Raw genomic sequence first — 26,431 nt, forward strand, 5'->3', positions numbered from 1 at the left:
GGTCTAAGCGCTGGGTGCTTTGAAGCAGCCTCCCGGCACTGGGAGACCAAGGCAGCTGGAAGATGGCCAGGCTGAAGATGCTGCTCCATGTGTCATCCGCTCCTGAAGCGGGCTGACAAAGGTCCTCTTTCTGACCTCTCTTTCCTGCTCTGATATGACAACTCTCTAATTGTTTTTAAACAAGTTGAGAGAGCACAATTTAGAGTGCAGTTTTGAAGCTCATTAAGATAACCCAAGCTGGGCTGCCACAGTCTGTCCTTTTCATTTTCCTCTTGGTAGTAGCACAATGAGCTTGTGAAGGAAACAGAACAGGCCAAAGAAACAAGTATGTTTCTTCTCAGTTGTTTGTGCTTTATTCTGGTATTATTTTTTGGATGCTCCAAGTCTATGAGCTGGCTGTTTTACACAATCATACAAGGCACATATGAGGACACGCAAGTTCAGTCTGGCATGGAATTGCACACCGAGGCTGAGAGCGACAATGAGCATATTTTGTGATGGCCTTGTTACCAAAAACACTTATCTGGAATTCTTAATTTCCTAGTATTTAGTGCACATGCTAGTCTTTTTATAAGATACTCTAGACAAATTGAAGCATGATGTAGTCAAACATTAAGCTAGATACAAGTTTATGTGCCTTGATAAAAGTGAGATGTAACAACCTTAAAAAAAAATAAAGAGCAGTAAGGCAGAAAAGATAATTTTCCAGACATCTGGAAGCTTTAAAACCTGAGGCACTTGAGACCCCAGCACACGTTTCAGTGAGCGTCGTGTGCCAGCAGTTGGACATTTCTCACTGGAGACTTCTGTACTGTGGATGTTTCTGTTTGTGGCATGTAGTGTGACTCAGCCTGACTTACATTACTGGAAATAATGGAGAAGGAAGTTTGTTTCATAGGGCAACTTCTGTACATGACATCTTCTAATCTGCTGTAGATTTAGTTATTTTAATTGCCTTTAAGATGCTCAAAACAGATAAAGGCTCTAATATATATTAAGGGAAAGATCGTAGCATTGGATTTTGGGTGTAGTTCGTTTAATCGTATGCTTAATTCAGTTTAAAGGCAGCAGGTAATTCTGTATTGTGAAAGTCAATGCCAAGTAACTTTACTGCATTACAACAATTACTGTTTTCATTGTTCGTACATTCATTCATCCTGTCCTAGGAAACAATGCTTAAATTTGCATTCTGAGGCCTTGTTGAATCCTGCTTTGAATCATTGCCACAGTATTTGGCACTTGCTTCAGTGTCTTTTCATTTATTTTACAGAACACTGAATATTAGTCAATGGGAGACTATTCCAATTTACTCCAATGGGAGTAAATAACTGTTAAATTTCTCATCTCCAGATGTCATAACAGTGAATCATCTGATATTTCCATATTTAATACAAATAACTTATTTAAACTCTTGCAGCTAAGAATTTTTCAGTGAATTCTTACTTTAAACACACTCATTGTGTGAGAAGGTGTTTGATCCATGTTTGACTGGCCGGTCAAGAAAACACTGATGTGTAGGACCCAGGGCTGTTTTGCACCTAAGTCCGGTGTTGTGATAGTTGCCACCCAGTAGCTTGTGATTTCCCAGGACTGCTCAGTGGCAACACCACTTAAAATAATCCCATGGCAGGCTGTAACATGCTGGTTCCAACGACAAGCTTGTTCATACAGACACACAGGGTGCGGAATTAGACGATTGTCTGTCTCTAGTATTTGAGAGCAAGCTTGATGTTGTGAAACCACGGCATTAATAACTTAGAATTTTAAGTCCTTGAATGTTTTTTGTTGTGTGGGGTTTTGTTTGTTCTGTTTTGGTGTTTGATGGGTTTTTTTCTCAATGAGAGTTAATTCAGCTCCCTGAAAGGTTCAGGTAGCTTGATGAGACAAAGTTGTTTCCTATAAGATCAGATCAACGCTAAACCACCATTTAGTTCAGTATGTCCTTCTGCATGGAAATGTGACCCAAAACTGAGACTGATATAGTGGCAGTTTTCTGCTGAGAGCTTTACATTGAAATGTTAGAGAATGTCATGCAAAATCAAGCTGAATTTCAACTACTTCTTTCTAAAGTGTCCAAGTGAAGTATACAATCAAACTCCAATGGCAAAATGCTATTTCTTTGCTTTAACCAAAAAAAAAAAAAGGTGCAAAAAATGAGCAAACCCTCATCTTATCTGAGGTAAGCATGTATATTTATTTTAAATCAGATTTTTTAATATAAAAGCAAATATATGAACTTCAAATTCTCAAGTTAAATTTAAAAATAACACCAAAAAGCTAATACTTTTAGGGACATATTAATGAAAACTTACTGTTGGACAAACTCCTCTGCCAGATTTCAAGCTTGCCTTTTCAAATTGGAAGGGTTTCTTTAGGAAAAAAATATTGAACACAAAAGTTTCTTACTGACCTTTCATGGGGTAGCAAAATAAACCTACTGTTTGTATTAAGATTAAAAAAATATTTCTGTTGGCACTAGAAAGGATTTAGCATTTGCATATATCCATGCTACAAATGGAATATTTAGCACAGCTTTGATTTATGAATATTTGGGTCAGTATTTAACAGAATGTAACCTCTTACTCTACTTCTGAAGAGCTGGAAAAGCATTGCACGAAGAAGTTGAGTTTGTATTTCTTCTTGCCATCACAATTTTCACATAATTGCTTCAGTATTGTAAAAACAACAATTCAGTTCCTATCAGGAATATTTCTGTAGGTCTGGGAGGTCATATATACCATTAGACTTCAGATTAGCATAATTTATTTTGCAGGGAATTTTGGTTAAAAAGGAAACTCTGATATTTTTGTTGCCCCATTTTGGCTTGATGTAATAGTTCCCTTTTTGGAGAACAGCTTTGGATTCGTGTTCTACAGAAGTCTTTCTGCAGTTGGTTTGATATAAGCAGAAGCGAGTCTGTTCAAATTAAATTGTAAAAATGTAAAACTTATAGGAAAAACTTTATTAGACTGGAAGACACGATTTGTCAGTCTAACATATTTGTATATGTGTATTTCATTATATTTTCCATGTGATATTAGTATGTCAATTTATGAAATAATTTTCATAATGGTCAGAATTAAAGTCAATCACATAACTCATATACAAAACAAAGTAAAATTCTTGAAGTGTTTAATGTAAACAGTGTAGCAAAATTTGGTTAACCAAATAAAGAGTTCTTAAGATAGTGATATGTCAAAGAAACTTCTCAACTGTTGGAGACTCTTTGGTGGAGTAGATTAGGTACTTAAAACAAAGCCAGACAGAAACCCTGCAATGTTTTCTTCGTAATTCCAATTTAGTCACAAAGCTGGTGGGGGGGGGGGGGAGGAAGGAAGAAAACTAATGTATTCATTTTCTGTAGCTCAATTTGTGCGCTATGCAAGATTTTCATTTCCATAAAAATATTGCTACTTTTTAGCAAAAGACATAAAACTGGGTCACGTGCCACAGTGATGGAGCAGATATGATTGGAACTTTGATTCTGTGGTTTCACACTTGTGACTCTTTCCATAATTTATGTAATGTGCAGAGTGATCTCATGATTGGCTGAAGAGGTTGGATCAGAGTTAAGGAACGACTCTGCACAAGGCTGGAAATTTCACTTCAATAGTGTCATTATATAACCATAATTAATATGAGAAGCTGGAAAATTATGCTGATGTAGATGCTCTTGATCTTGAGCAGTTGCACTCCCAAATATTATGTTGCTTACAGTTATTCTATTAATTAAAGAATTATCCTGTAAAGTATCAGTAAAAGAAAATAAAACTGATAGCAATGTTTGTAGTGAAATTTGCACATGCTTACATTTGTTATTATTGAAAACTCTTGAGAGATTAAGAAAGTGGAAATATAATGAAAAAAAATGCTGCCAATTGTTGTAAAACACCTCTCTCTGATTTGGAAAATGTGTTAATTATTGGTCTGAAGTATTAGGTTGTGTGTTCACCTTGATGGTTTTATTGCCTCTTTTTATGGAGTGAAAACTCTGAAGGCATGTCTCTACCACTTACACGCTTTTATCAGGAATGGAAAATAACTAAGAGTTACCTGGTTACGATTGCAGTGACCTCAGATGGGACTGCTTGCCAGTTCTGAAAAGCAAATACATTTATTTGTGATTTGATGATGTACTTCTGTGTGTGTTCTACAGAACACGCTATTTCCGTGCCCTTTTTCTGGATAGATGTGTCACATGCCCTATTGAACTCGAGGGGTTAAACTAGTGAAGTTACTTATCTCAACACGTGAAAAGGAAGAATAAGCCACAGTTCCCTCGCTACTAGTGTAGCTTTCAACACCTTTTCTATGGTGTCTAGTACTGATAGGATATATAACTGTGAAAGGACGAGAAAATGCATTGAAGTGATCTAAGAAGTAAACTATCATCCTGACGTGTTTTTTCAAGCTATTGAAAACCCTTCCATATTGCAACTCATTCTGACAGTGAAACTGTAGAATTCCTGTGATTTAAGTACCATCTGGTTATGCTCAAAGCTTTAAAGCTATTATCTCAACATAAAATTTCAGCATCCTATACTTTTTTCTTCGCCAAACTATCCATTTTTAAGCCACAAATATTTTTCCAGTCCTTTCAGATTTTATCTAAAAGTATATTTTAACAGTATTTAAATAGTTCTTAAACAATAACAATTTATCTTGATAGATGACATGCTGTGTTTTTTCATTTTATTTTAATTAGCCATTGTGGAACCAAATTCCCTTTTGTTTTATTCCTTTGAATACTGTTTAATTATAGTTATCATGCCAAATATCTTAAAGGTTATTTTACCAATACAGTTTCATTTAACATAAGCCATGTGGAATCAATAGTCCTGTTTCCTAAAGTGAATGCTTGGAAAATCTTACATTCATATGTTAAGAGTACACATCCTTTCCTCATTAGCTGGAAAGTACAGGGATTTTGGCACAGGTTCTGTGTGGAAGCATTGTGCAGCTTTTATATGGATTTTGTTTTTAGCCTTTGATGACACTGTTTAGAATAGGAAGTATCTAATAAGTAAAGCATTTTGTCTAATGTGCTGCCAGTGTGTTTAATATATGCCTGGAGGTCTGAAACATTATCTTCTCCACTACAGTAATATGCATTTAATTCTCTGAAAGCAGAAGGTCGAACTTTTAAAAGGAACTCAAAGTACATTTTCAACTAAAATAATTTAAAACACATGGGATAGGGGACCGGAGTAATGTACAGTTGGTTTTTATGGTTTAATCATGATCATGTTAATGCACACCAGTAGCTAATTAAAGAAAACTTTTATTGTTCATTTTAAGTGGGTTATGTAAAGAGTAAGAGAATTGATATAATACAGCCCAATGATAAATGTTGCCATTACATTTGGTAACAGCAAGCTGATATTGCTGTTCCTGACATCTTTAAAGCATTGGCCCATTTATTCCATAATAAAGCAAAGAATTTTTTTAGAGTAGTTCTACTGAGAGTCATTCCCTCTCATATCCTTATCCCATAAGAAGAATACCTAAATGATTCCCAGGTTTATTACTAGGTGTATTTTCAGGTTAACTGTGAAACTTGGTTAGAAGGTTTGATGCTAACTGAGCTGAAATTTTTGCAAGAAGTTCCAGTGGTACTTCTGCACCTTTATTTTGTTCCCAGTTGTGTTATATAAAGCTGTCTTGCAAATCATTACTCACTTGTTCCAACCTTTATAATATATGTAGTAAGAGCATACGTAAGCCAAAGTTTCATTGTGGAACCGGGTGGCATAGAAAACTGTAATAGGATATGGTGTCGTTCACCTTTTGGGCACTGGTTCATATTCCACGCTGCTTCGTACTGCACAGAAGTTACCATCTGACTGCTGTTTGGTGACCTGCGTGAATTGATTCGAGGTCTCAGTAAAGTTTCTGTAGTCAAATGTCCGAATAACAGGAAACTCAACAGTTGGGACCAATTAGCACCCTACCCTTGCAGTAGTCTTCACAGAGAAACTACAGTCTGAATGGGGATGGAGGCAGAGCTACCTTCTTACCTTCCTTGAGGTGCTTCATGTAGACCAGCACATTTAATAAATACTTAACTATCAAAAGAGGCAGAAGAAAAAAACTAGGTTTCAAGTCTGATCGATTTAGGTGTGAGAAAGAGAGAATCCATTCAGAAAACAGGAGTACTATGCTTTCTACTATGCTTTCTGTGTGGTCATACACATGCAATGCTTTTCTCCCTGGAAGGTTATCATTTAGTGAATGACATTGTATTTTCAATCCCTCTAGCCAAATCAAGCATAGCCTACATGTCAGCTAGCTGCAGAAATTTCTGCTGCATAGAGAACAAGGGAATACCATGTAGTACCTGTAAAAGCATTGTTCACTACAGAACCATGCTTTCTAGAATGACTTTACATCCACCTGAGCTGATGGCTATAGAGCAATTAAAAATTGCTGGCCTTAGCAGCATATGCCTGCTACTTCATTTCAGGTAGCATTTCCATGAAATGATATGTCAAGATTGTTTCACAGCTCCATCCCTTCTGTCTTCTGCTTGTCATCAATACATGAGCAATAAAACCATCTATACCATTTTTGAAAGTACCATCAGTGCAGGATATGGGCGAAGCGCTTTACAGTCTACCAGGCAGAAAGGCTGAGGTGTAAATAGCCTAACTTTGCTAGGATATCAGGAGGAATCCAGATTTCTTGGCTCACAATGTAGTAATTCATTAAAATGCTCTCTAGTTATTTTTACAGAGGCTGCATTAAAAGCGGTATCACATTTACAAGTCAGTGATATGAGTCTGCCATAGAAATCAGCTGCAAGGAATTTTATTGGTTATTTGAAAAATATGGACATGAGTGAATCTGAAAAGATTGTAACCAGAGCTGGCAAAAACCTTTTCAAAGAAAATCTCAGCTAGTTAATGGTTCTGTTTTAGGATTTCCTCTGTAATGCTTTTTTTTCTAGCATGTTCATTTCTTTAAAGAAAAGGAAAGGGGGTTGCTCCCTTTGTTTCATAAAGCATGATATAAAGGACTCTTTAATACAACTGCTTCTCTTTAACTCCTCCGCAACCAAATTTCTGCAGTGTATGTAGAATATATTAATATTGCTGCATAAAGACCAAAGTTTGAAGAAATTCGTAATTCACTGCCCTTCATTCCTGTAGTTAAGTTGCTGATAAATTTTGCAAGTACTTGTAATTCATTATTATATTTTTCAAGAGGAAGGTATGGTTTGCTCCCCTTTTCAAAGAGTGGAGAAGATAAAAATAAACTATTGAAGTAGGGCCTGGAACAGATAAATGAAATCATTGAGTCAATGTGCAAGGGCAGCCAAAAAAAACCCTACAAAACACTGGACATCATCAGGATGGAGACTGAGAGCAAGACAGAAGGCATCATTTTATTGCTATATAGTGATCCCACTTTTTGAATACTGTGTAGAGAACTCAAGAAGTGCACAGTGGAGTTACAGAGGTAGAACAGGGAAGCTAAAATGACTAAAGGTGCTGAAGCAGCTGCTTTCTGAGGAGAGACTAAGAAAGCTCAGATTTCCCTGGCTGGAGAGGAGAAGGCTGAGGGAGGCTATGATCAAGGTTTACAAACTCATTGCAGCAGAGATAAAGCTGAATGTGGACCTGAACATTCAAATCACGCACTACAACAGGTCAGAGAAATGGAATGACACTAGCAGGAGATTTGTTTGGGTTTTTTTCCTTTGGTTTAAACCAAAATGGAACTTGCTGCCTCAAAGGGTTGTGGAGACCAGACGCTGTCAGCATGTTCAAAAAGAAAGTGGACAAATTCATGGACAAGAGGTCCGGAAATGGTTACCAAAATGACTACACAAGAGCGTACTGCTGGCATCCCAAATGTGACAGCTGTGGCTGCTTGGGGGGCAGGAGAGGAAGACTGCAGGACCTGACCAGGGTCTGTGGTCTCTCTTGACAGTCTCTCCTCCTAGTGCTGTTGGAAACAGTGCACTGGGCTGGATGGGACACGGTTCTGATGGAGTTGGGCATTTCGTATGTTAATTATTGTACAGAGCAGGGCAGAAACCCTTCTGGGCAGCACAGATGGAAGTGTTAGTTATGCTGTAGAAGCTACACAGGGTAAATGAACAAATCTGAACTCCAAATGAATCAGAGGCATTGACCTTACATTTTTAGTAGAATTTCTGCACTTTTTTTCAAAATATTTTAGCATATGCTCCCTACCTTGTCCTCAAGCTCTCTGTGGGATTTCTGCTTGGTCCACAAGCAGTACTGGAAGTGTTTTCTTCCTGAAGCGCCTACTTGTCTTGGGTATCTGTCTCTTGACTGGTACTATGTGGTCGCTGGACACAGCCTTGCAAGTTCGTGTTTCGCTCTTGCATTTCCTGTGATAGAAGGAAAGTTCTTTTTACTGTTTATCAGTGGGTATGTTTTTGTTTTGAAATATTTCTATATGCAATGATTTCTCATGTGAAACCCTGTGAATGTCACAGCCAAGACCATGTGTAGCCTTGGTGAGCCTTGGTAAGCTGAGAGCTTGCACCCCATGGCAGAGACAGTCTTCAGATAGTGCCAACTTTTCCTTCAGCTTTGGTGTTTTGTATACGGCAGTTGGCATTTCCATGACTCCGAAGAAAAATATTTTTCTTACAGCATAACATTTGTGCATTGCAGCTTACAACTTCCGTTTAGTATTTTTGTGATTTTCTGTGATTGTGTGTGATTGGACTTCGTGATCCTGAGGGTCTCTTCCAACTGAAATGATTCTATGATTTTTGCAGTAGATTAATATTACATTCTATTTCATTTAATCATGGTAAAATATTTTAGTGTCAGAGAGGACTTTTTGAGCATCAGTTCTCAAAACTGGAGAACTATTCTGACTAGACTTTTATTTCCATGGTATTATTTCACAGATATATCTTTTCCTGTTAAGCCATGAATTTCTTGTAAATTCTTTAGAGCTTAAAGAAAGAGTTTAAATTGAAATACATATATATATATTATTTAAGCCTAGAAATCATTGTTCCTTTTTTATTTTTCTTCACATGTTCTTTTGGCACTTCATCTGTTGTGAGTCATCTTTTCATTGGAACAGACACCTGCTGTGTTTTCATGAGTGATTACGGTGTTAAAGTTTACTTGGCAGATTTTTTTTATAATTCTCTTTTTTGACATCATGTTTATATAGTGATTGTTTGCTGCCACTGAAACGGAAATAGTTGGGATATGGATATCATAAGTTAATATAATATTTTCCTTTGCAGGTTTCCAAACAAGAGCAGAAAAAAATGGATGTGTCTGACGGAGGAACAGTTGAGACTTCTTCCCGTTACAGCGGGGCACAGGACAGTGGGATTGGCAGCGACAGTGTAAAGATCAGAATCGTTCAGATCGAGCAGCACAGCGGCACCAGCCAGCACCGCATTGCCCGTCCTTCCCACCAGTCTTCCATCGTAAAGAATCTCAATTTCATTCCATTTGACATTTTTGTTACAGCAAGTCGAATCTCCTTGATGACTTACTCATGTACTGCCTTACCTAAATCCAAGTCAGGACAAGATCAGAAAGACGGCGAGAAAAAAAGCAAAAGTTCCTTGAACCTTCCAGAAGCGGGCTCAGGTGGCAGCCTTGATGCCACAAAGCCCAGCCAGCCGTGCATTTCCTCGGTCACAGCAGACGATCTTTTGAACAGTAATATCCCCCTGGCTACTGGGAGAAAAACAGGTCTTTTGTCTCTGGAAAGTCTGCATGCTTCCACAAGATCATCTGCTCGACAAGCCCTGGGTATAACTATTGTTCGGCAGCCTGGTCGCAGGGGAACTGGGGACATTGAGCTACAGCCGTTCCTCTACCTCGTTGTGTCGCAGCCCTCTGTGCTCCTGAGCTGCCACCACAGAAAGCAAAAGGTAGAAGTATCAGTGTTTGACGCTGGAATTAAAGGAGTGGCCTCAGACTACAAATGTACAGGTAAGAGCATTTAGCATTCACTCCTGCTTGTAACTGCCAAAATAATTGTACTTCTCAGTTACTGGGGCAGTGGAAAACGGCTGAGCCACCTCTAGGATGTCTTTAAAAATCAGATGGTAAATATACATTATTTTGGGATTATACCCCACAGCTGAATCAAGTTAAGTGTGTAAAAGGTTTGAAATTAAGACCTAACTTTTTCGCACCCAGTTCTTCCTGTTCCTTGATATTACTTTCTCATTACCAAATTATGATGGGGATTGTTGCATTACTCTAACTTTTCCATGTTTTCTAAGGAAATAAGAGTTCTATCCAAGCTGATTTCATAAAAAGCATTTTTTTATGACTGAATATCACAATATTTTCATATATTAGCCTACTCATAAAATTTAAAGGTAAACGTTGTGGAAGAACCTGGTGTATTGATCATAACTAAGAAAATTATAGTGATCTTCCAAATGACATGTAATGATGTCATGTATTTTATGTTTTCATTCAACTGAGTAATAGGGTTTCACAAGAATTTCCTTCTCTTAATCAATTGCTTTTCTTATTTATTTAATATGCAAAGGTTATAACAAGAACTCTCAGAATAACTATTCAGAAGAAAATAACCTGACAATTTCGTTTTTTGTCTTATCTGTACTGCTGAACAGAGAAGGCAAATTATTGCAATTTGTGTGTCTGGCAGCTGGTAGAGATCTGCAGAACGGGCAGCCAGAAAAGTATGGGGTTTAAAATTGTTCACTGAATAAAAGCTGTAGGTAAAAAAACATGGCTAGTTGTTGCCAGAGTTCATACAGCACATTAGTTGTTAAAATAGTATACCTTTTTTTGTGCAGCTATACCGAATCTTTGCTGAATGGGATGGTATTTTTTGAAAACTGGCATTAAAATTATGTGCTTATGCAAAAGGCTAAAAATTCTATTTGTGATAGATCTTAGCTTTTTTCAGAAAGCTGAATTATAGTTGAACTTTTAAGAGGGATTAGACAGCTGGAAAGAAACTACTTAAAACAGGGAGAAGATCCATTCTCTGATGTATTGTGTTTTATCATTCTTCCATTTTCATCTTTCTCTACTGTGTTGTCCTGTCTTGAAAGAAACACAGCTGCCTAATGAATTTGATTTACTCCAGATTCCCATGTATATTTGTTAAATACTATTTAAAAGGCGATCATCATACCGATTAATATGAAAAGTAGTAACAAATCAATTAAAAAAGCAAAGCTTGAAGCAAAGTTGGAGTAGTTGTAAGTTAAAGGTCATAACTTCGTTAACTAAGTTAGTGTTTTGGAAGGTTGTGATAGGACTTCTTCGTTTCTCATGTTTGAGGCATTCAAGCGTGTCCTTGTAAGATGCCACTACAGTACCAGTAAAGTGGGCAAATTCACTACAGTCTGCTCCTACAGTTAGTCCTGAAGTCTTTCACCATCTTCATATCTATGTGAGCAAATCTAGAAAACACAAGCTGTAAGAAGGACTTCCTGCAAGTTGAAAGTAGATGAGAGAGTGCAGAAGCATGGCAAGAAGTTTAAATAATGAAGATAGTAGGAACATACAGTTAGAGAGCTCCTTGGTCACCAGCAGTTTTCAAAGGGACTCGGAAAAGTCTTCTTGGAGGGCCAAAGACCAGCCCTACATAGGTCTTACCCTTCTCTTTGGCTTTTTGTCTCCTATGCAGGCAAGGGTAAAAGAGGCAGGAGTCAGACACCATGTGAAGGCAGAACTTGTGGTCTCATTCTGCTGCCTTTGTGGGCAGTACTAAGTACCTTACTCATGTGTCAGACAGAATCCTGTGCTTGCTACTGAAGCACTAGGGCTCTCTTCAAAAGAGTTTGAGAGGTAGGCGCCAAAGTTCTAGTGCCTCAAAACACCATCCTAAATGTGTTAATAAGTTAATAAAACTAATCCACGCTTCAGCTCACACAGTAATTCACACAGCAAAATAGGTAGTGCAAAGTTTTTATTGCCTCTTGTTCAGGAAGACCTGCTGTGCTTGTAATTGCATCATTCAGGATTAATTTTGTCATACCACTGTATTAATATGTTAGATTTGGGAAGTTATATTTTTCATTTGTACCACGCATATTTGAGGTAAAATAGCCAGGAACTATGTGTTACATATATGTGTGTGTGTATTTATATATATATATATATTTGTACACTCTATATATTGCATATCATGTAATACAGCTTCAGCAGCTTGGCATGGCATTTTCTATGCTACTGCAGTCAATTTCATCAATCACACCAATTTTTCTTGATATTGGGGCTATTTGCTGGCAGTTTCATCTGAAAGAGATGTCATCCACATGAAGAACAATGTAAAGTTTATGTGAAACAAATAAGTTAGCTTCTCTCCCTCTGTACAATAGGTGTGCACTATATTCCGGTATTTCTCTGTATATCAAGGACGAGGGGGTGGGAAGAGGGCATAAATGATGTTTAATTTAGAGTGAATGTTGCTAAAGAATATTTCTAGTTAGACTCTCTAGAAGACTTCTTGTGTCTCTATGTATGCGTGCAACTATCTCTCCATCATCTAAGGTGGTACAGGGAAGAGGACACAAGCTGTTAGTTCAGTGGCAGTAGAATCAGATCTTATACTGTGCTACTTCTTACTGCTTTTCTGAAAGAAAAAAGTGTACAGTTGTGAAACAACCCTCAAATCTTTCAAGGCAGAAGCAATACGAAATTCTATTGTGAAATTAGGAAGGTCTTATTTGTTAATGGATGTTAGTTCCAAAAAAACCTTTTGGGTTTTAGCTGGTAATAGTTTGGACCTAGTTATGTTTTCCATTCTTCACTTCCCATTAGTGTATTTCTCACAAATATATTGTTCAGCTGTAAATCAACATAGAATATGGTAGGATTTAGAACTACTTCTAACAGGTAATTTGATGAGAGTCTCTTTTATGAAGCCTTGAATAAAATAGGGAAATTACACTGTAAAACTGCACCAGCGTGAATTTTAAAGAGAATAATAGTTCATCCTCAGTTTTAATAAGATTAAGCTTATTGCCTTATGGTGGTTTACTGCTTTGAACATGTGTAGAAATGAAGGTTTTAAGACTGTTTTGAAGCCACATGTATTTTATTTGGGACAAGGGTTTTGTTCTTATTTTTGAAAGATTTCAAGTTAATAGAGCTTAAAATTCAGGATCTTGCACAATAAGCTGTCACTCTTTTTTGTGAGAGTATTGGACAGTGGCTGAAAAAACAAATTTCCTCCAAAGAACTTGGCTGCTCTGTCACTAACTATGCTATTTTTTTGTTACTTTCTAAAACATGAAAGAAATTATAATAAAATGGGAGGAAATAGGCTATTTAAAAGTTAAGTATTGTTAATGTGTTAATTAGCAGTTAGTAGCAGCACATTTCCATCAGGCCAGTGTCTGTATGTGGGAGCATTTGCCTGCCTTGGAGCTAAAAACCTGATGGTCGTGCTTTCAGTTTCCTCCGTGCTCTGCAACTGAGTCCACTGGCAAGTCAGTTTGGAGGAGGAGGAGCCTTACTAGGTTATTAAAATGTTAGCTCAGTTTTATTATGGTTGTGCTAAACTGCTTCCTTTGTGTTTAAAATTATTTTTGTAATTGTACAGCTTGATTGCTGTTATGCTACTGCCAGGAATAGGAACTTCAAAGTAAATAAATAATTGGAATAAATATTAACTATTTAACAAGCACCATTAAAACCGCTAGTTGCTCCCTGACTTTACTTGTAAGATTCTGTATAAATAGCCGGAAAGATTCTATAAAACAACTTTTTTTTTTATTCAATGCTCATCCTACGTTTAACGAAAAGGCATCTGCTAACCGTTAGTTTTTGCAAACAAAGCATTGGCCATTTCCACTTAAATAAAAGTGGGTTCAATTGTTTTTAATGTAATCTTATAAGCCACTTTTATAAATATTTTTTTAAATCTTTATTTGCTTTGTTTCAGGTAATGTAATCCAGATACAAAATTGCCTCATTTCCTGAGCATTGTGCTCTCGGCATTCTTGAAAAATCTTTTTTCTATTTGTTTGTTTGTTTACTTTCAAAGAGGAGGTTGTGGCACTTGGTTGTTTTAAGGGAGAGAAAATTCTCAATATATGTTATGCATGGAATTTCTTCAACTTCTGCCAATGAGGCGTTCGCAAGAAACAGGCATTGTGAGGCCATCCAGAATCATTCTTGATTTTTATTTTATTTTATTTCTACACCCACGCCTTTGATGGCGGGGGGTCCATGAGGAGCAGATGCAGTAGCTCGGACCACATGTAACCTCTAATGTCGTGGAACGCGGGGCTGCCTGGGGCACAGCGTGGGCTGCCCTGCAGGAAGGCTCGTCCACCCCCTCGCTGGCAGCCTGTGCTTCCTACCAGGCACAGGGAGGATTTAAGGCTGTTTCCTAGCACAGTATCGGGGGAGTTCTGCTGGAGTGTCACCTGTTCCCCTCCGAGTATATTTATTGTCCAGTTACATCTGCATCGCTGGACGTTGGGGAGTGCAACCCCCACCCGTAAAGACGAGCCGGCCTGGGAATGTACATTCCTCAGGTTACTGTAAGTGCTCAGTTTTGAACTTCCTGACACAGCACTTGTGAGTGTGCTAGTAGAAATGTTTTCCCTCTTGTGCTCTTTAAATTCCAATGGAAACCATTTTTAAAACAAGTCTAAACGTTCCCCTAAAGCGTTTGAAATGCAGAGGTGATTGCAGCATCTACTGGCTTTTAAAATTGACTGCAAACCAAAAGATGATTCATCCATTGAAATAAAAGCGTGTTGCAGAGCTCATTTGATCTGGGGAAAGTTCCAGCTGAACAGGCCAAGCTGCTGTCCGCGCACGCCCTCGGCAGCCCTGTACCCTACTGGCAGCCCCTGGGGTGCTGGGGGTGGCTGAGCCCCCCATTAAAGCCTCCCATGGGCTGTGTCCCCTCAGCTGCCCTGACTCTGAGGTACAGACTGGAACAAAACCACATCTTGGAGAATGAAAATCTTCAAGTTGTGAAATCTATCCTGCCTCCCTCCTTTCCTCCCCCCTTACTTCCACCTCTTCTTCTGAAGTTTGTTTTTTGCTGTCTGGCGTTTCCATAAGAATGAGGGGATAGCAGGTAAAACCACAAGCTTGCAAATTCATATCATGTTTATGAAGGCACTTCATAAACTGTGAAGTTTGGAGCTGAGGTCTGGACCTTAGCAAGACTAGACATGGCTTTGGATGTTTGGGTGGATTCAAAGATATCCAGAAATTATTCTAAAAATTAAAAAGAAAGCCGGGAAGGGAAAGGGATGTATTCAAGGACTCAACTTCTCGGTCTTAAGGATTTTAGATTACAGTCTTGGTTGTCAATCTATTATAGTTGTCTCACCATTTTTATTTTGCTGCCACAGACAAATTTTTCACATGGTGTAGAGGATAGAATTTCTGGCTGTCCTCACTGCTCTTCACTTCTCAAGCCTTTCTTTTCTCTCTCTTGGCTTGCTGTTGAGTAATTCTAGCCTCTCCTCTTACTTATATATGCATCCCTCGGGTTTTCTGCAGCATTTTCTTTATACAAATAACTGCAAATTTAAGTGTTGATTTTTGTGAGAATCATAGAAAATGGAAATGGAAATGACCTATTATAATACATTATTCAGACCAGTTCCCTGCTGATGCATAATTGTTCCCCATTGTATATTTTATAGTGTTCTGTCAAGTGTATTTTTAAACATTCTGAACATTTCCATAATTTTCTTGAGGGAGAAGAGTCCTTTTTCTAACAGCTTTCCCCATCAGGAATTCCTCACTTTTCAGCCTAAATTTTCTCTTTTTCATTCAGTTGCTTCTTTGGCAACTCCTGTGCCCTTGGCATAAGGATTAATTCCTATTGTTTTATTCCTTTCCTGATCCTAAATCCTATGAAAATGCATATGCTCTTTTCTACCTTAGAAAGTATTTTAATCAAGATACACAGATTTCAATCTTTTGACCTTTGATGTAAATGAATTTGTCTTATTCATTTGGAACTCCCTTCCAGTTTTTGACATACACAGCAGCATAGTTGGTTTTGAAACCTCTGGATTTTAGCTTTTGTATCATTATGTAAAAAACTTACTTATTGATCTATATCTGACATATTTGGATGTACAGTCAAGATTGTTACCCAGGTTCCAAATTAAGCATATGCCATGGGCTTTGAAAGCACTCAAACTATAAAAAAAAAAAGCTTGATATCAGTAAGGCCAGTGCTGGGTTAAAAGTAATATGTTTGACGGACTCATGCTCATTTTGTGCATTGAGGTTTCTTTGTGTTGAGTTCTTAATGTGCAAATAGTTCTGGAGTCCTCATTATTCACGTATTGCAGTGCCCCGGGTAATGCAGGGGTGACGGTGCCCTGCTCCTTGGAGACATGACAGAGCAAAATAATCTACTAGGAGCCCCGTAGTTCCTTTATTTTTTTTGATTCCATGCTCATGTGCTGCAATTCCTGGTGCCCTGAGGGCAGTGCTGGTGTAGCTAATGTATTATGTCACACAAGGATTTTCTGCTGCGTAAGTGCTTTTCCTAAGAGAGATTTTCTTCTTCAAGCAGCTACAATTTTGAAATAATTATTAGGTATTTTATACATACACACGTCTTAGGACAATTGAAATACCTGTAAATATTCAAATGAGATTTTTGACTAAATTTACTGGATTTACTGAATATCCACTGGATGATCCAGATTGTTCTATACAGGATGTGATGATAGCTTTCAGAAATGAGACAAAATAATGGCATATTGCAACATTTTGCCCCATGTTGGTACACCTAAACGTGTATACTAATGCTTCTAAAGGAACAGTAACTTAGAGATCAGTTTAATTGTTTCAGTGATGTTCAGTAATTTTTACAATGCTTTACACTATTTATTCTGAAAAACATAAGCATATTACTTATTTATGGTGAGCTGCTAGCACAAAGAAAGAGATGTTATGGTATTGATCCAAATCAGGGATAATAGCCTTGTTTGTAACATCTACAAAACTATGTTTTGGAAAAGATTTGTGCTTTGTTGGGAAAAAGTTATTGTTATTATTGTTTTCAGTATACTTGGCAAAATCCACACACCGGAAACAAGATATTCCCTAAAGCAGTTACTATAGCATAGGGAGTGTGCCACACCATTCTGGTTAATGTAGTTAAAGGAAAGGTCTAAGAACCATAAAAATGTAGATATTCACATGGAAAATACACAAATCCGTTATATGCAGTGACAGCTCTTAAATAACTATCGAGAACTGACTTTATAAAAGTGTAGTGGGAATGAAGGGAAGGAAAGGCTGTAATGTATATGCCATGCAGTACAAATACTGCTGTAAAGTCACTGCCTGAAAATTGATCAAATAAAAACACAAGAATGTGCTAACTTTTGATCTTTTCCACATAGATCTAAAGTCATGATCAATTGGTTTCAGTAGGTTCTTTGAAATCACATAAGGGTTCATATGTGCCAAGTTTTATATGAATCACATGATAAGGTCAAGAAATACAAATTCCAAAGCTAACTTTATATACCCAGTCCACATATGACTGTGATACCACGATACCATATGTTGGCTGTAATAGTGGGTATGTAAATACCGTTCTTGAAAGGAATCCATTCAGTAAAACTCAAGTAGAGCAATTACAGCAGTTTTTAATTACTGATAATAGGAGAGAATAACATCAAGAAAATCTCCTCAAGTCATTAAGGATGGGGCAGACATTCAACAATTAATGTAGCAGTCTTTATTGTGGAGGGTAATTGATTATTTAGATTTTAGGACCTGTAGTGCCAGAATTGAGAACTGTTGTGATGAAGGCCATGAGTTGCTATAGAATAAAAAGCCTTTTTATGGTACCAAAGGTACAAGAATAGCACTTGGAAGAATTTAATTTTAATGTAATATTGTAAACTGATCAAAGGAATACAATTCAAGGTGGTATGCAAGAATAGCTATTGATTAGTTTTTGAGTGAACCTCCAAAGATGGTGATATAGCTGTATTGTCGTTATGCCCTATCCCTGAGATCTGATAGCATTCTAGTCTTTTAACCTTTATCATTTATCTTTATGTTATTATTTTCCTTACCTGGCAAGGAAAATACAATCTAGAAGTAGCAGGTTTTGAGCACAGGTTCTCTTGTAAAGACTGCTTAAGTGTTATCATAATTAAAGCTAAAAGTGTGTGCTATTTGAAGTCATCTTTTCATGACTGATGTCTTTTAGTCATATTTGACTTAGTATTTTTGCAGGTTCTCTACATTTTGTGTAATTATAGCTTTGCCCTCTTGCCTATGTATTCATGCATTATTACACACATGCATCTCTCTGTAGGCACAAATGCTATGTAGCATTAGGAGCATTATTTACTGTGTTACATTTTATACTTTCAGATTTTATTTAATAAATTTTGAAGGTAGCGTTTTGTTATGTATCATATTCTTGGAATATCATTAATGACTATGATCATTATCACCTGTAGATGCTGGGAAGACTCTACCAGAAGCTCTTGATTATAGCAAGATTTGGCTGCAGACAGTAGCAGGAGAGGTAGATGCTAAAAGTGGTATTCCACCTCCTCTTATCACTGTGCAAATTAAAGATTTCCTTAATGGACCAGGTAAGCATTGCATTTTAATCTCTATTTTAAATTGTAATCTATTTGTAGGTATGCACACATTAGGCCATCAGAAAAAATGTTGTATTCCATGCTAATGAATGTGACATTTTTCTTCAGCAATTATCTGGAATTGAAATCAAAGTTGAAGAATGATCAGTCCTGGACCAGTTATATGTTTATGGTCTAATTATTTTCTTCCCAAGGTAAATTTAGAAATTTTACTCCTCAAGAAGGCTGAGGTTGGCAAATTTCCAATGAAATGAAACCTACCTGCTTTGGGGCCTAGAACAAATGAAATTTTGTTACAGTCATGTTTATAAAAGCTAACTTTTGAATGTTTCTGAAGTATTTTATATGCTGCCTTCTCTTGGGTTCTACAGAATCTGGATGCCTGGTATTACAAATTCCCATAATCTAAAGTGTTAAAACTGTAACATTTTTTAAAAGTGTGTTTCCTTAATTAACACACAATATGAGTAGTGTAGTATGAAGGTTTATCAGCATTTACTTACAATAATGTGATTTGAAGTCTCACTCCTAAAGAGTCAGAAATTCCTGCGAATTGAAGTATGTCACCCATTCTCTCTTTTGTGAGTTATGTATTTATAACTACATTACTATGTAGAATATAATTGAGGTTATACTAAAAGTTAGAAAATGCATTTACATTTACTTGTGCTATCATAATTAATTTCTCTTATGCATATTTTTAATAATTTGTTGAATTATGCAGCAACTTCCCCCCCTGCCTGCCCCGGATATCCTTATTTCACTCAGCACACAGAATAAGCTGTTGTCATTTAGTGAGCATCTCTTCAGTACTCTTTTTTCCTATTCATTCGGTTACTGATTCATACAGTCTAATCCTGGTTCTACAGCAGACTTACTGCTTCTGCGTTGCTTACTGCTTTAGGATCTGAGCACTACAAAAATACTAACCCTTCAATGGGTGATGGAAGAGTATGCCCTCGCCATTTCGTGGAGGGCAACTGAAGCACAGGGAAATTAAAGGCTTTCTCATTATATTAAGATTGCCAATTTAAAACACACAATTTAGTTTTCCAAGGTACTTAAAAATATAGAAATTTATATGTTGGAAACATATTGTCTTTGGGTGAAGCAGTAGTCACTTCTGCATATTAGGCCCCAGGACATCAAATTGAACAACTAGGGAATAAGACATACATATTTACCTGCTGACTATAAATACTGAGGTTAAGTAACTTGAAAATCCATTTTTTGCATGCATGCAGGCAGGAGTCTCAAGGAAAGACTTAAGTACGTGAACAAGCATCATTTTATGAGAAGATTTTAAAACTACCTGACAATGCACAGCTTTTCTCATATTGATCCTTGTTTGGCTTCATTAATAGGACTTTGAACATTCAAACCTACTGCATGTGCAACTGACATTTGAACTAAAGGACTAATTGATAATAATAGTAGATTTTCATTCTAATCATGACCAGCACAGGAGGGGTACAGACACCAGATTAGTTTTCTTTTATCCTTTTTTTTTCCCCCCAATATTTTTCTGTCTCCTCTCCCCACATCTGGCACATTTCCATGTTCCCAGAACCTTCATCTGTGCATTCCCCTTTTCTCAAGGTTCTCACTGTAGTTTCCTGGCGCAGCCTTTAATTTATTGCACAACTGAAGGTGTTTCCTTGATGCTCTCCTGTCAGTAGCAAACATGGAAGTTGGTACCAGCTTGCAAAGTATCTATTCACAAGTAGTCTAAGTGTCTACTCCATTCTCAAAGATTCAGTCAGATCTCAGATCAGCGCTAAATCTCTCCCTCAGTGGTATTTGGCCAAATAGGGAACTGAAAACCCATGAATTAATGCATCATAAACTTCAGTGTATTTATTCTCATGTAGAAGTTCAGAGATTTTCTTCAGGATCTCTTCTTAGCCAAAAGGCATATTTTTATCATATTTTTGCTGCTAATTGGAACTATCATTACACATGATTCAACAGTAATTACGCTGAATTTTAATGAAGTGTTTTGCCAGTGTGATATAACAAAACAGCTCTGCATTCTTTTGCAGATTTTTCTAACCTCAGCTGTTGTCACTATGAGATCCTCTTCAAATAAACTAAGCGTTACCAAGAAGCCTTCCTTGGGGGCTGGAGCTTTTGGTGAATGAGTAATGGAAGGCGCTTTCCGCATGTGATTGCGTCAGAACACCACATGCAAAGGGTTATGAAAGCTTGACAGCTCCTCAGCAGGCTACCGGAAAATAAATTACTAAGTCTCCTGGGGGCAAGAAGTCCTCTAACCACAGCTTCTTCCAGGGTGAGGTAGCTTGGCCGTCATTAGGCCTGGAGAATGTGTCTGCATCACCAGAGCCCAACTGAGCCGGCAGTTGTTCACTGAGGACAAGAACCCCAGCAAAACTCCTGAGAGCTCTTGTAAGGTCACCAGACAGACAATATGTGTGATGGGAGACAGCACAGTTAATAAATTGAATAAATAAATGCACTGCTGGAATATGCTTATGTTGCAGGCCCCAAAGGCCTACACTCTTTCTGGTGAACGTTTGGCAAATAATGCTGCTACTAACCGGCATATTTTCTAGGCAGATACTGTGTGTTTTCATATCCATTTATGTATATGCATTTTATATCTGCAGGAAGTAAATTTCTGAAATGCATTGGATGCACTAGTGGTGCTACCTGTTGTTCTGAGAAGTCAGCACATTTTTAAAAGCTTTGCCCATGCAGAGAAAAATCTAGATGTAGCAGTTGGGAAAACTATACAGTTTTCTGTATAGATTTTTAGTATTCTAAGTTCAGTGCTGTAATTGTAATGTCACTTTTCTTGCAAAATACATTGTTGGTGTGCTGAGGTTAAATTTCAAATATAACAATCAAACATGCCGATGTTTTATGATGCAAACTACTGTGCAAGCACTTAGAAGAAAAAATCTGCAAGTGGTTCCCAGTGTTTGCTGTGTTAGGTAAAACCTGTGCTCCTTGTAAATAGTTTGTCAGCTGAAGTAGGTAAGTAGATAGTGTTCCATAGAAAAATGGTATGGTTTCACCACACAGGAAACCGGGTTGTCAGTCCACATTAGCTCAGAGATCAAAAAACTACAGCAAGTAGCTAAACTTGGAAACCACTAATTAAATGAGAATAACAGGATACATTAATGCACTTCTTGCCACATGAGTTGATTATTTTGTACATTTTTGGCAACTAGAGAAAAATGATATTTCTTCCAGATTTAAGGTAATAGGATCCTAGAAGAAATAAGCATTCATCATCAGGCCTGTGGGAACAGACCTCAACTTTAACCCCACAATGTATTAAAGGACTATTCTTTCTCTTTCTACAGTAACTAATTATTTAAAATTTTTTAAATTCCATTTACATCAGTTTACATGACCCTCTCTCTTTCATATTCCGTCTGTTACATCTAATTCTTGCCTAATACATATAAGTGAACTATTTATTGCTTTAGCATTACATATTATTCTTTAGGTGAGGAACAAATATGACCATCTTGTTTTAATGGTTTTGAGAATTTATTTTCTACACCCCCTAGTCCTTTATTTCTTTTTTTTTTTTTAATCAACTATCCTTTTTTTAGCTATAAAAGCTGTCTTTTTGATGTATTCTCTGCATGCAAATGATACATAAGGTGTTTATGAACTACAGCTTCATACGAATTGCCTTAAAATTCTTACACAAAATCTAGATGGTTTATGCCAAAGTCCTCTTCCCCTAGCAGTTTCTTGGGAAGATGTTAGGCAAGATGTGAATTAACTGCAGTCCTTGATACTTCACTTTTCAAAATCATTTCTGCAGAAGAAAGTATCCAGACAAACTAAGAAATACTGTGTCCCGCTGACAGGTGAAGTGAGAACGGGGGGCCTGGGGCAGTTGCTCTCTCCTGCCGGTCGCTCCCTGGCACTGTTGACCACCACCAGTGGCACAGCCCAGGGTCCAGGGTTGTGCATAAAAAACAACAAAAACCCCAGCACTAGGGCACACTCTCTGGCTTTTCCCCCACCCTGTTTGCAAAGGCAACAATTGTATCCATTAGCAAGGTCAGTGGTTTGGAGAAACCTGGAAAATAGCAGCTACCAGAAACCCACTAGAATAATATCTCCAGCAGGTGATAGATTAGTTGGAACAAATTGGAACCATTGCACTTCGGCAATCCTGGTTTATTTCAAGCTGTTTTAAAAATGTCGTCATTTTAATACACAATATCAGCCCTGCGGAACAGTCCACAGCAGGTTAATTTGAATCATATGATGTATCACTGCCCTCAGCTGACATGAGCTCCGTTCCATGTGTGAAGCCATAATAAATCCATTCCCAACCGAGGCAAATTCCCTGTGAGAAGGTGAACTAATCCAGGCCTCACACTGGCATGTTAGCCCTCCGTAATTGAAAGCAGGGCCACCTGTTCCCAGCACAGTTAGCCTATAGAGGGAAAATTAGCATTAGATCAGATACTTAATATATTGAAAAATCATTCATACTACTTGCAAGTTCAGCTGTGGGCTGCTTAGCATGACATCATATATAAACCTAGGAATGTGCCCACTTGATCCCAGTTTAACAGTTTTGTTAACCATGGTGTTTGTTAACTTTGAAATGAGAATTTTTTGATTTAATGAGAGCTGACACGTGAGAAGGGGAACTAGCCAGGGTGCAGACTTTTCTAATTAACTCTGGGTCATTTGCAAAACTTTTGAGCTTTCTAGTAGGTTTTTTTTTTTTCCCTTTGCTCTTTTACAAACAAGTTTTTAAAGCACTGACACTGTAGCCATGAAATTATATTTATTTGATTAAGAGGGCAAAGAGAAATATTCCAAACAGGTGTACCAGCCTGTAGGTATTGCTTTCCTTTTGACACATCTTTTGTCTGTAGTATCAGTGTAATAATGTGTAAAATTATCAGAGTGCCTTTCTAAAAGCGATGTCTGCAACACTTAGGTTAAATGAAATTTAGTTCCTTAAATGCCTAGGTAGTGAAAATTAAGATTGTACACGGAAGCCACATGGATAAGTTTGAAAATATGTTCTCAGTATCTTTTTCAATATACTGGCATTCTTTTTAAAACTTCATTCAAACATTTGCTCAATTTTCTGAAATCCCCTTTTTCTTTTGTTCCTCATGAATGTCTTATTCAGCATGTATTCAGAATGTATTATTCAGCAGCTAAAGCAGATAATAGTGGGAAAGTATTTCTGGGTTCTTTTCTTTTCCACAGACCTGCTCCATGATCTGGAACAATTCATTTCATCTCCCTGTGTTGTGCTTCAACTTCCCTGACTCTCTTTTGAGAGAGTTACTGTATCCCTTAGCTAGGGCTTTCCTTTTGTGGAAGTGCCTCCCAATGCACACGCTATTGTTTTTGACACACTTCTGTAGTATATCTGGTAGTTGCACAGTTGCTGCCCTTCAGTCAACGTCCTATGAATAGCAGTAATCCTCCATCCGTTTTAATAGCATCTTTGGTCTTCTGGACCTACAACAATGTATTTTGGTTCAATTGTGACAGTTTAGGAAAAATAATAGAATTACATCACTGAGCTTTGTCTGAGATCTCAAACCCCAGCACTGGCTGGCTAGAGCTGCTGATGTCTTTGGGTCACCTTTGCATAATGTCCATGACATGGCAGGTCATGGCTGTAAGAGTTGTTACCGCTGGGGAACACTCCGTGGGGTTCCCTGAAGGCTGCAGTTTACCATATTGGCCTTAGAGAGCTCCTTCTGTGGGGCTGCAGACAGCGGTGGGTAAAAACACTGAGCAGTGACTACCAGCCTTTTCCAGACTAATTGGCATCTGCCTCACAGAAGCAGAATACAAGAGGGACTGCAGATGGCCTCTGAAGCCTTGTCTCAAGTTTCTTCCTCCTTTTCCCTTGATCCAAATTGGGAATGATGAATTAGAGGATAAAAACAATTCGTTTGTATTCTTCTTGCTTTCCAATTTCTTTTAATTTGTCTCTCTTTTGATGCCTAACTGGGGACAATTGAGAACAGTACAGCTAGTCTTCTCTTTACGTGTCTTTCTCTTTCCTATTTTTATAAATTTAATTTTTGCAATTCAGCCTTTTCCCTGTTACTGCAGGGCCACCCTGACTCCAAATCAGAATCAGGGCTCAAGATTACCTTTAGCTTCCTCAGATTTCCTCTCTTAGACCCCTCACATCAGGATGGGTGGCTCCCAGAGAAAGAATATTACTGGTGGTAAAATGTTTGGTGGCTGTTATCTGCTCCTCTCCTGTTTAGGAGTAGGAAACTCAATCCTCCTAAGAGTTTAGGGCAAATAGTAGTTTATTCTATAGCAGTACTATTTATTAAGAAGTTTAATATTTTACAGCCTTCTTGGGACAGGGGAGAGCAAGCCCCATGTCCAGCCTAAGGAAGAAAGACCTGAGCTTTTATATGTTAGCTATAGAAATAAAAGATCCACTGCAGAATGAGAGGTATGAGAAGTGAACAAATTCTTGGAAAATGCTGTATTCTTCTCTTTCGCAGTTCAAGGTTTCTCATAGTGTGTGAAAAGATCCCAGTCTTATAAATATCGCTTATAAATAATTCTCATGGAGTTTACTCTCTGGTTTTTCAGATTAAGAGTATACTATGGTAGTTTATTAGTCATAGAAATAGTAACCTGGTGTGCATTAAATTGTGGCATATATTAGAGTAAGCCCACTGATTTCAGTAAGAGCTGGGATTAACCTAAAGCAACTTGCTAGGAGATCTGTTATTTTAGTGTTGCTTATTCATCTTTAGCCCACCAAATAAAAAGTCCTTTTGAGTAGTAGTATTATCCCAGGTTCACACAATAAAATGGTATCTTTCCAGTACAAATCTGAATGTTATGGGGAACAAGGGTAAAATACTCATAACCTTGAAATTTTTTATCTGAAGTTCTAAGTAATAAGATGACAAAGAAAGAAATTGTTTCAGACAGAAAATTCGGAGTGCTGCTTATAGGTTTTCTTTTATAGATGTTATGATTTAGTTCAAACAGACCATATTGAATCCATTGGGTTTTTTGTAATAGATTTCAAAATACATAATAAATGTAAGTAATATGATGACTAATGGGTCAAGTGAAGTTGGAACTTTTTAAATGAGAAAATAGCTGGAAACAGTTTTCAGGAAACTATTCCAGTTGATTTTTGGTCCCCCAAAAGGTGTACATTAACATAAACGCCATAGAATCGCCTCTGGGACCTAAATTCCCTCTCTGATTTCATTATTGCAATGTGATTCCTTTCCTTTCACTGTTAAGTCATCTCCTGGTGTGGTGGGAGCATATAAGAAGTGTAATTTATTTATATTTATCTAATCTCCTTTCAACTCAATAGTTATTTCATCATCCTGTTTCCTAGTAGCTGTTCAGAAAGTTGTGAAGGGGTAATTAGAAACTAATAATTGACAGACATGGATTTACAGGGGGATCTAAAGCAACAGAGTGAAGAATTCAAGTGAGAGAAAGGGACAATTCAAATTTTACACTCAAATGCTACACTTGAATAGTGTTTCTGTGATAGTTCTGTCTGATTTAAACACAACCAGAAATAACTCACTTGAATGCAACCTGTTTACAAGAAGTGATTTTTTTACTCTTTATTTGCTGGAAATAGATAACACCTGGCTAAATAAGTTATTGCTGTTATGTCTTAAATCTAAAGAAAGCATTGGCGTATAATTGTGATAGCCAGTCACTAGTAGGCAAAGGAGAAAGAGATGTCAATCAGGATTTAAAGGTTACTTTGAGCTACTTTTTGCCCTGTCCTGATTGTGATGTAATTTTGGATAACTCAATCAGTTTTTTGAGTTGTAGGAACCTCTGTTTTCCAACTGGTACAGAATGGGCACAGTGTTGTGTGGT

General features: G+C 37.5%; 1 protein-coding gene across 8 annotated transcripts in view; it reads left to right on the top strand.

The window, feature by feature from the left end:
* Positions 1–26,431, top strand: part of VPS13B (vacuolar protein sorting 13 homolog B) — a 449,295-nt gene that overhangs the window by 322,610 nt on the left and 100,254 nt on the right. For all 8 annotated transcript variants that reach the window (XM_065054087.1, XM_065054081.1, XM_065054083.1 and 5 more), the window contains 2 exons: positions 9,242–9,944; positions 18,422–18,559. In XM_065054087.1, the coding sequence (XP_064910159.1) occupies positions 9,242–9,944; positions 18,422–18,559 (841 nt within the window). The remainder of the gene's footprint in view (positions 1–9,241; positions 9,945–18,421; positions 18,560–26,431) is intronic.

Source organism: Columba livia, chromosome 2, assembly GCF_036013475.1.
Source record: "Columba livia isolate bColLiv1 breed racing homer chromosome 2, bColLiv1.pat.W.v2, whole genome shotgun sequence".
Lineage (NCBI taxonomy): Eukaryota > Metazoa > Chordata > Aves > Columbiformes > Columbidae > Columba > Columba livia.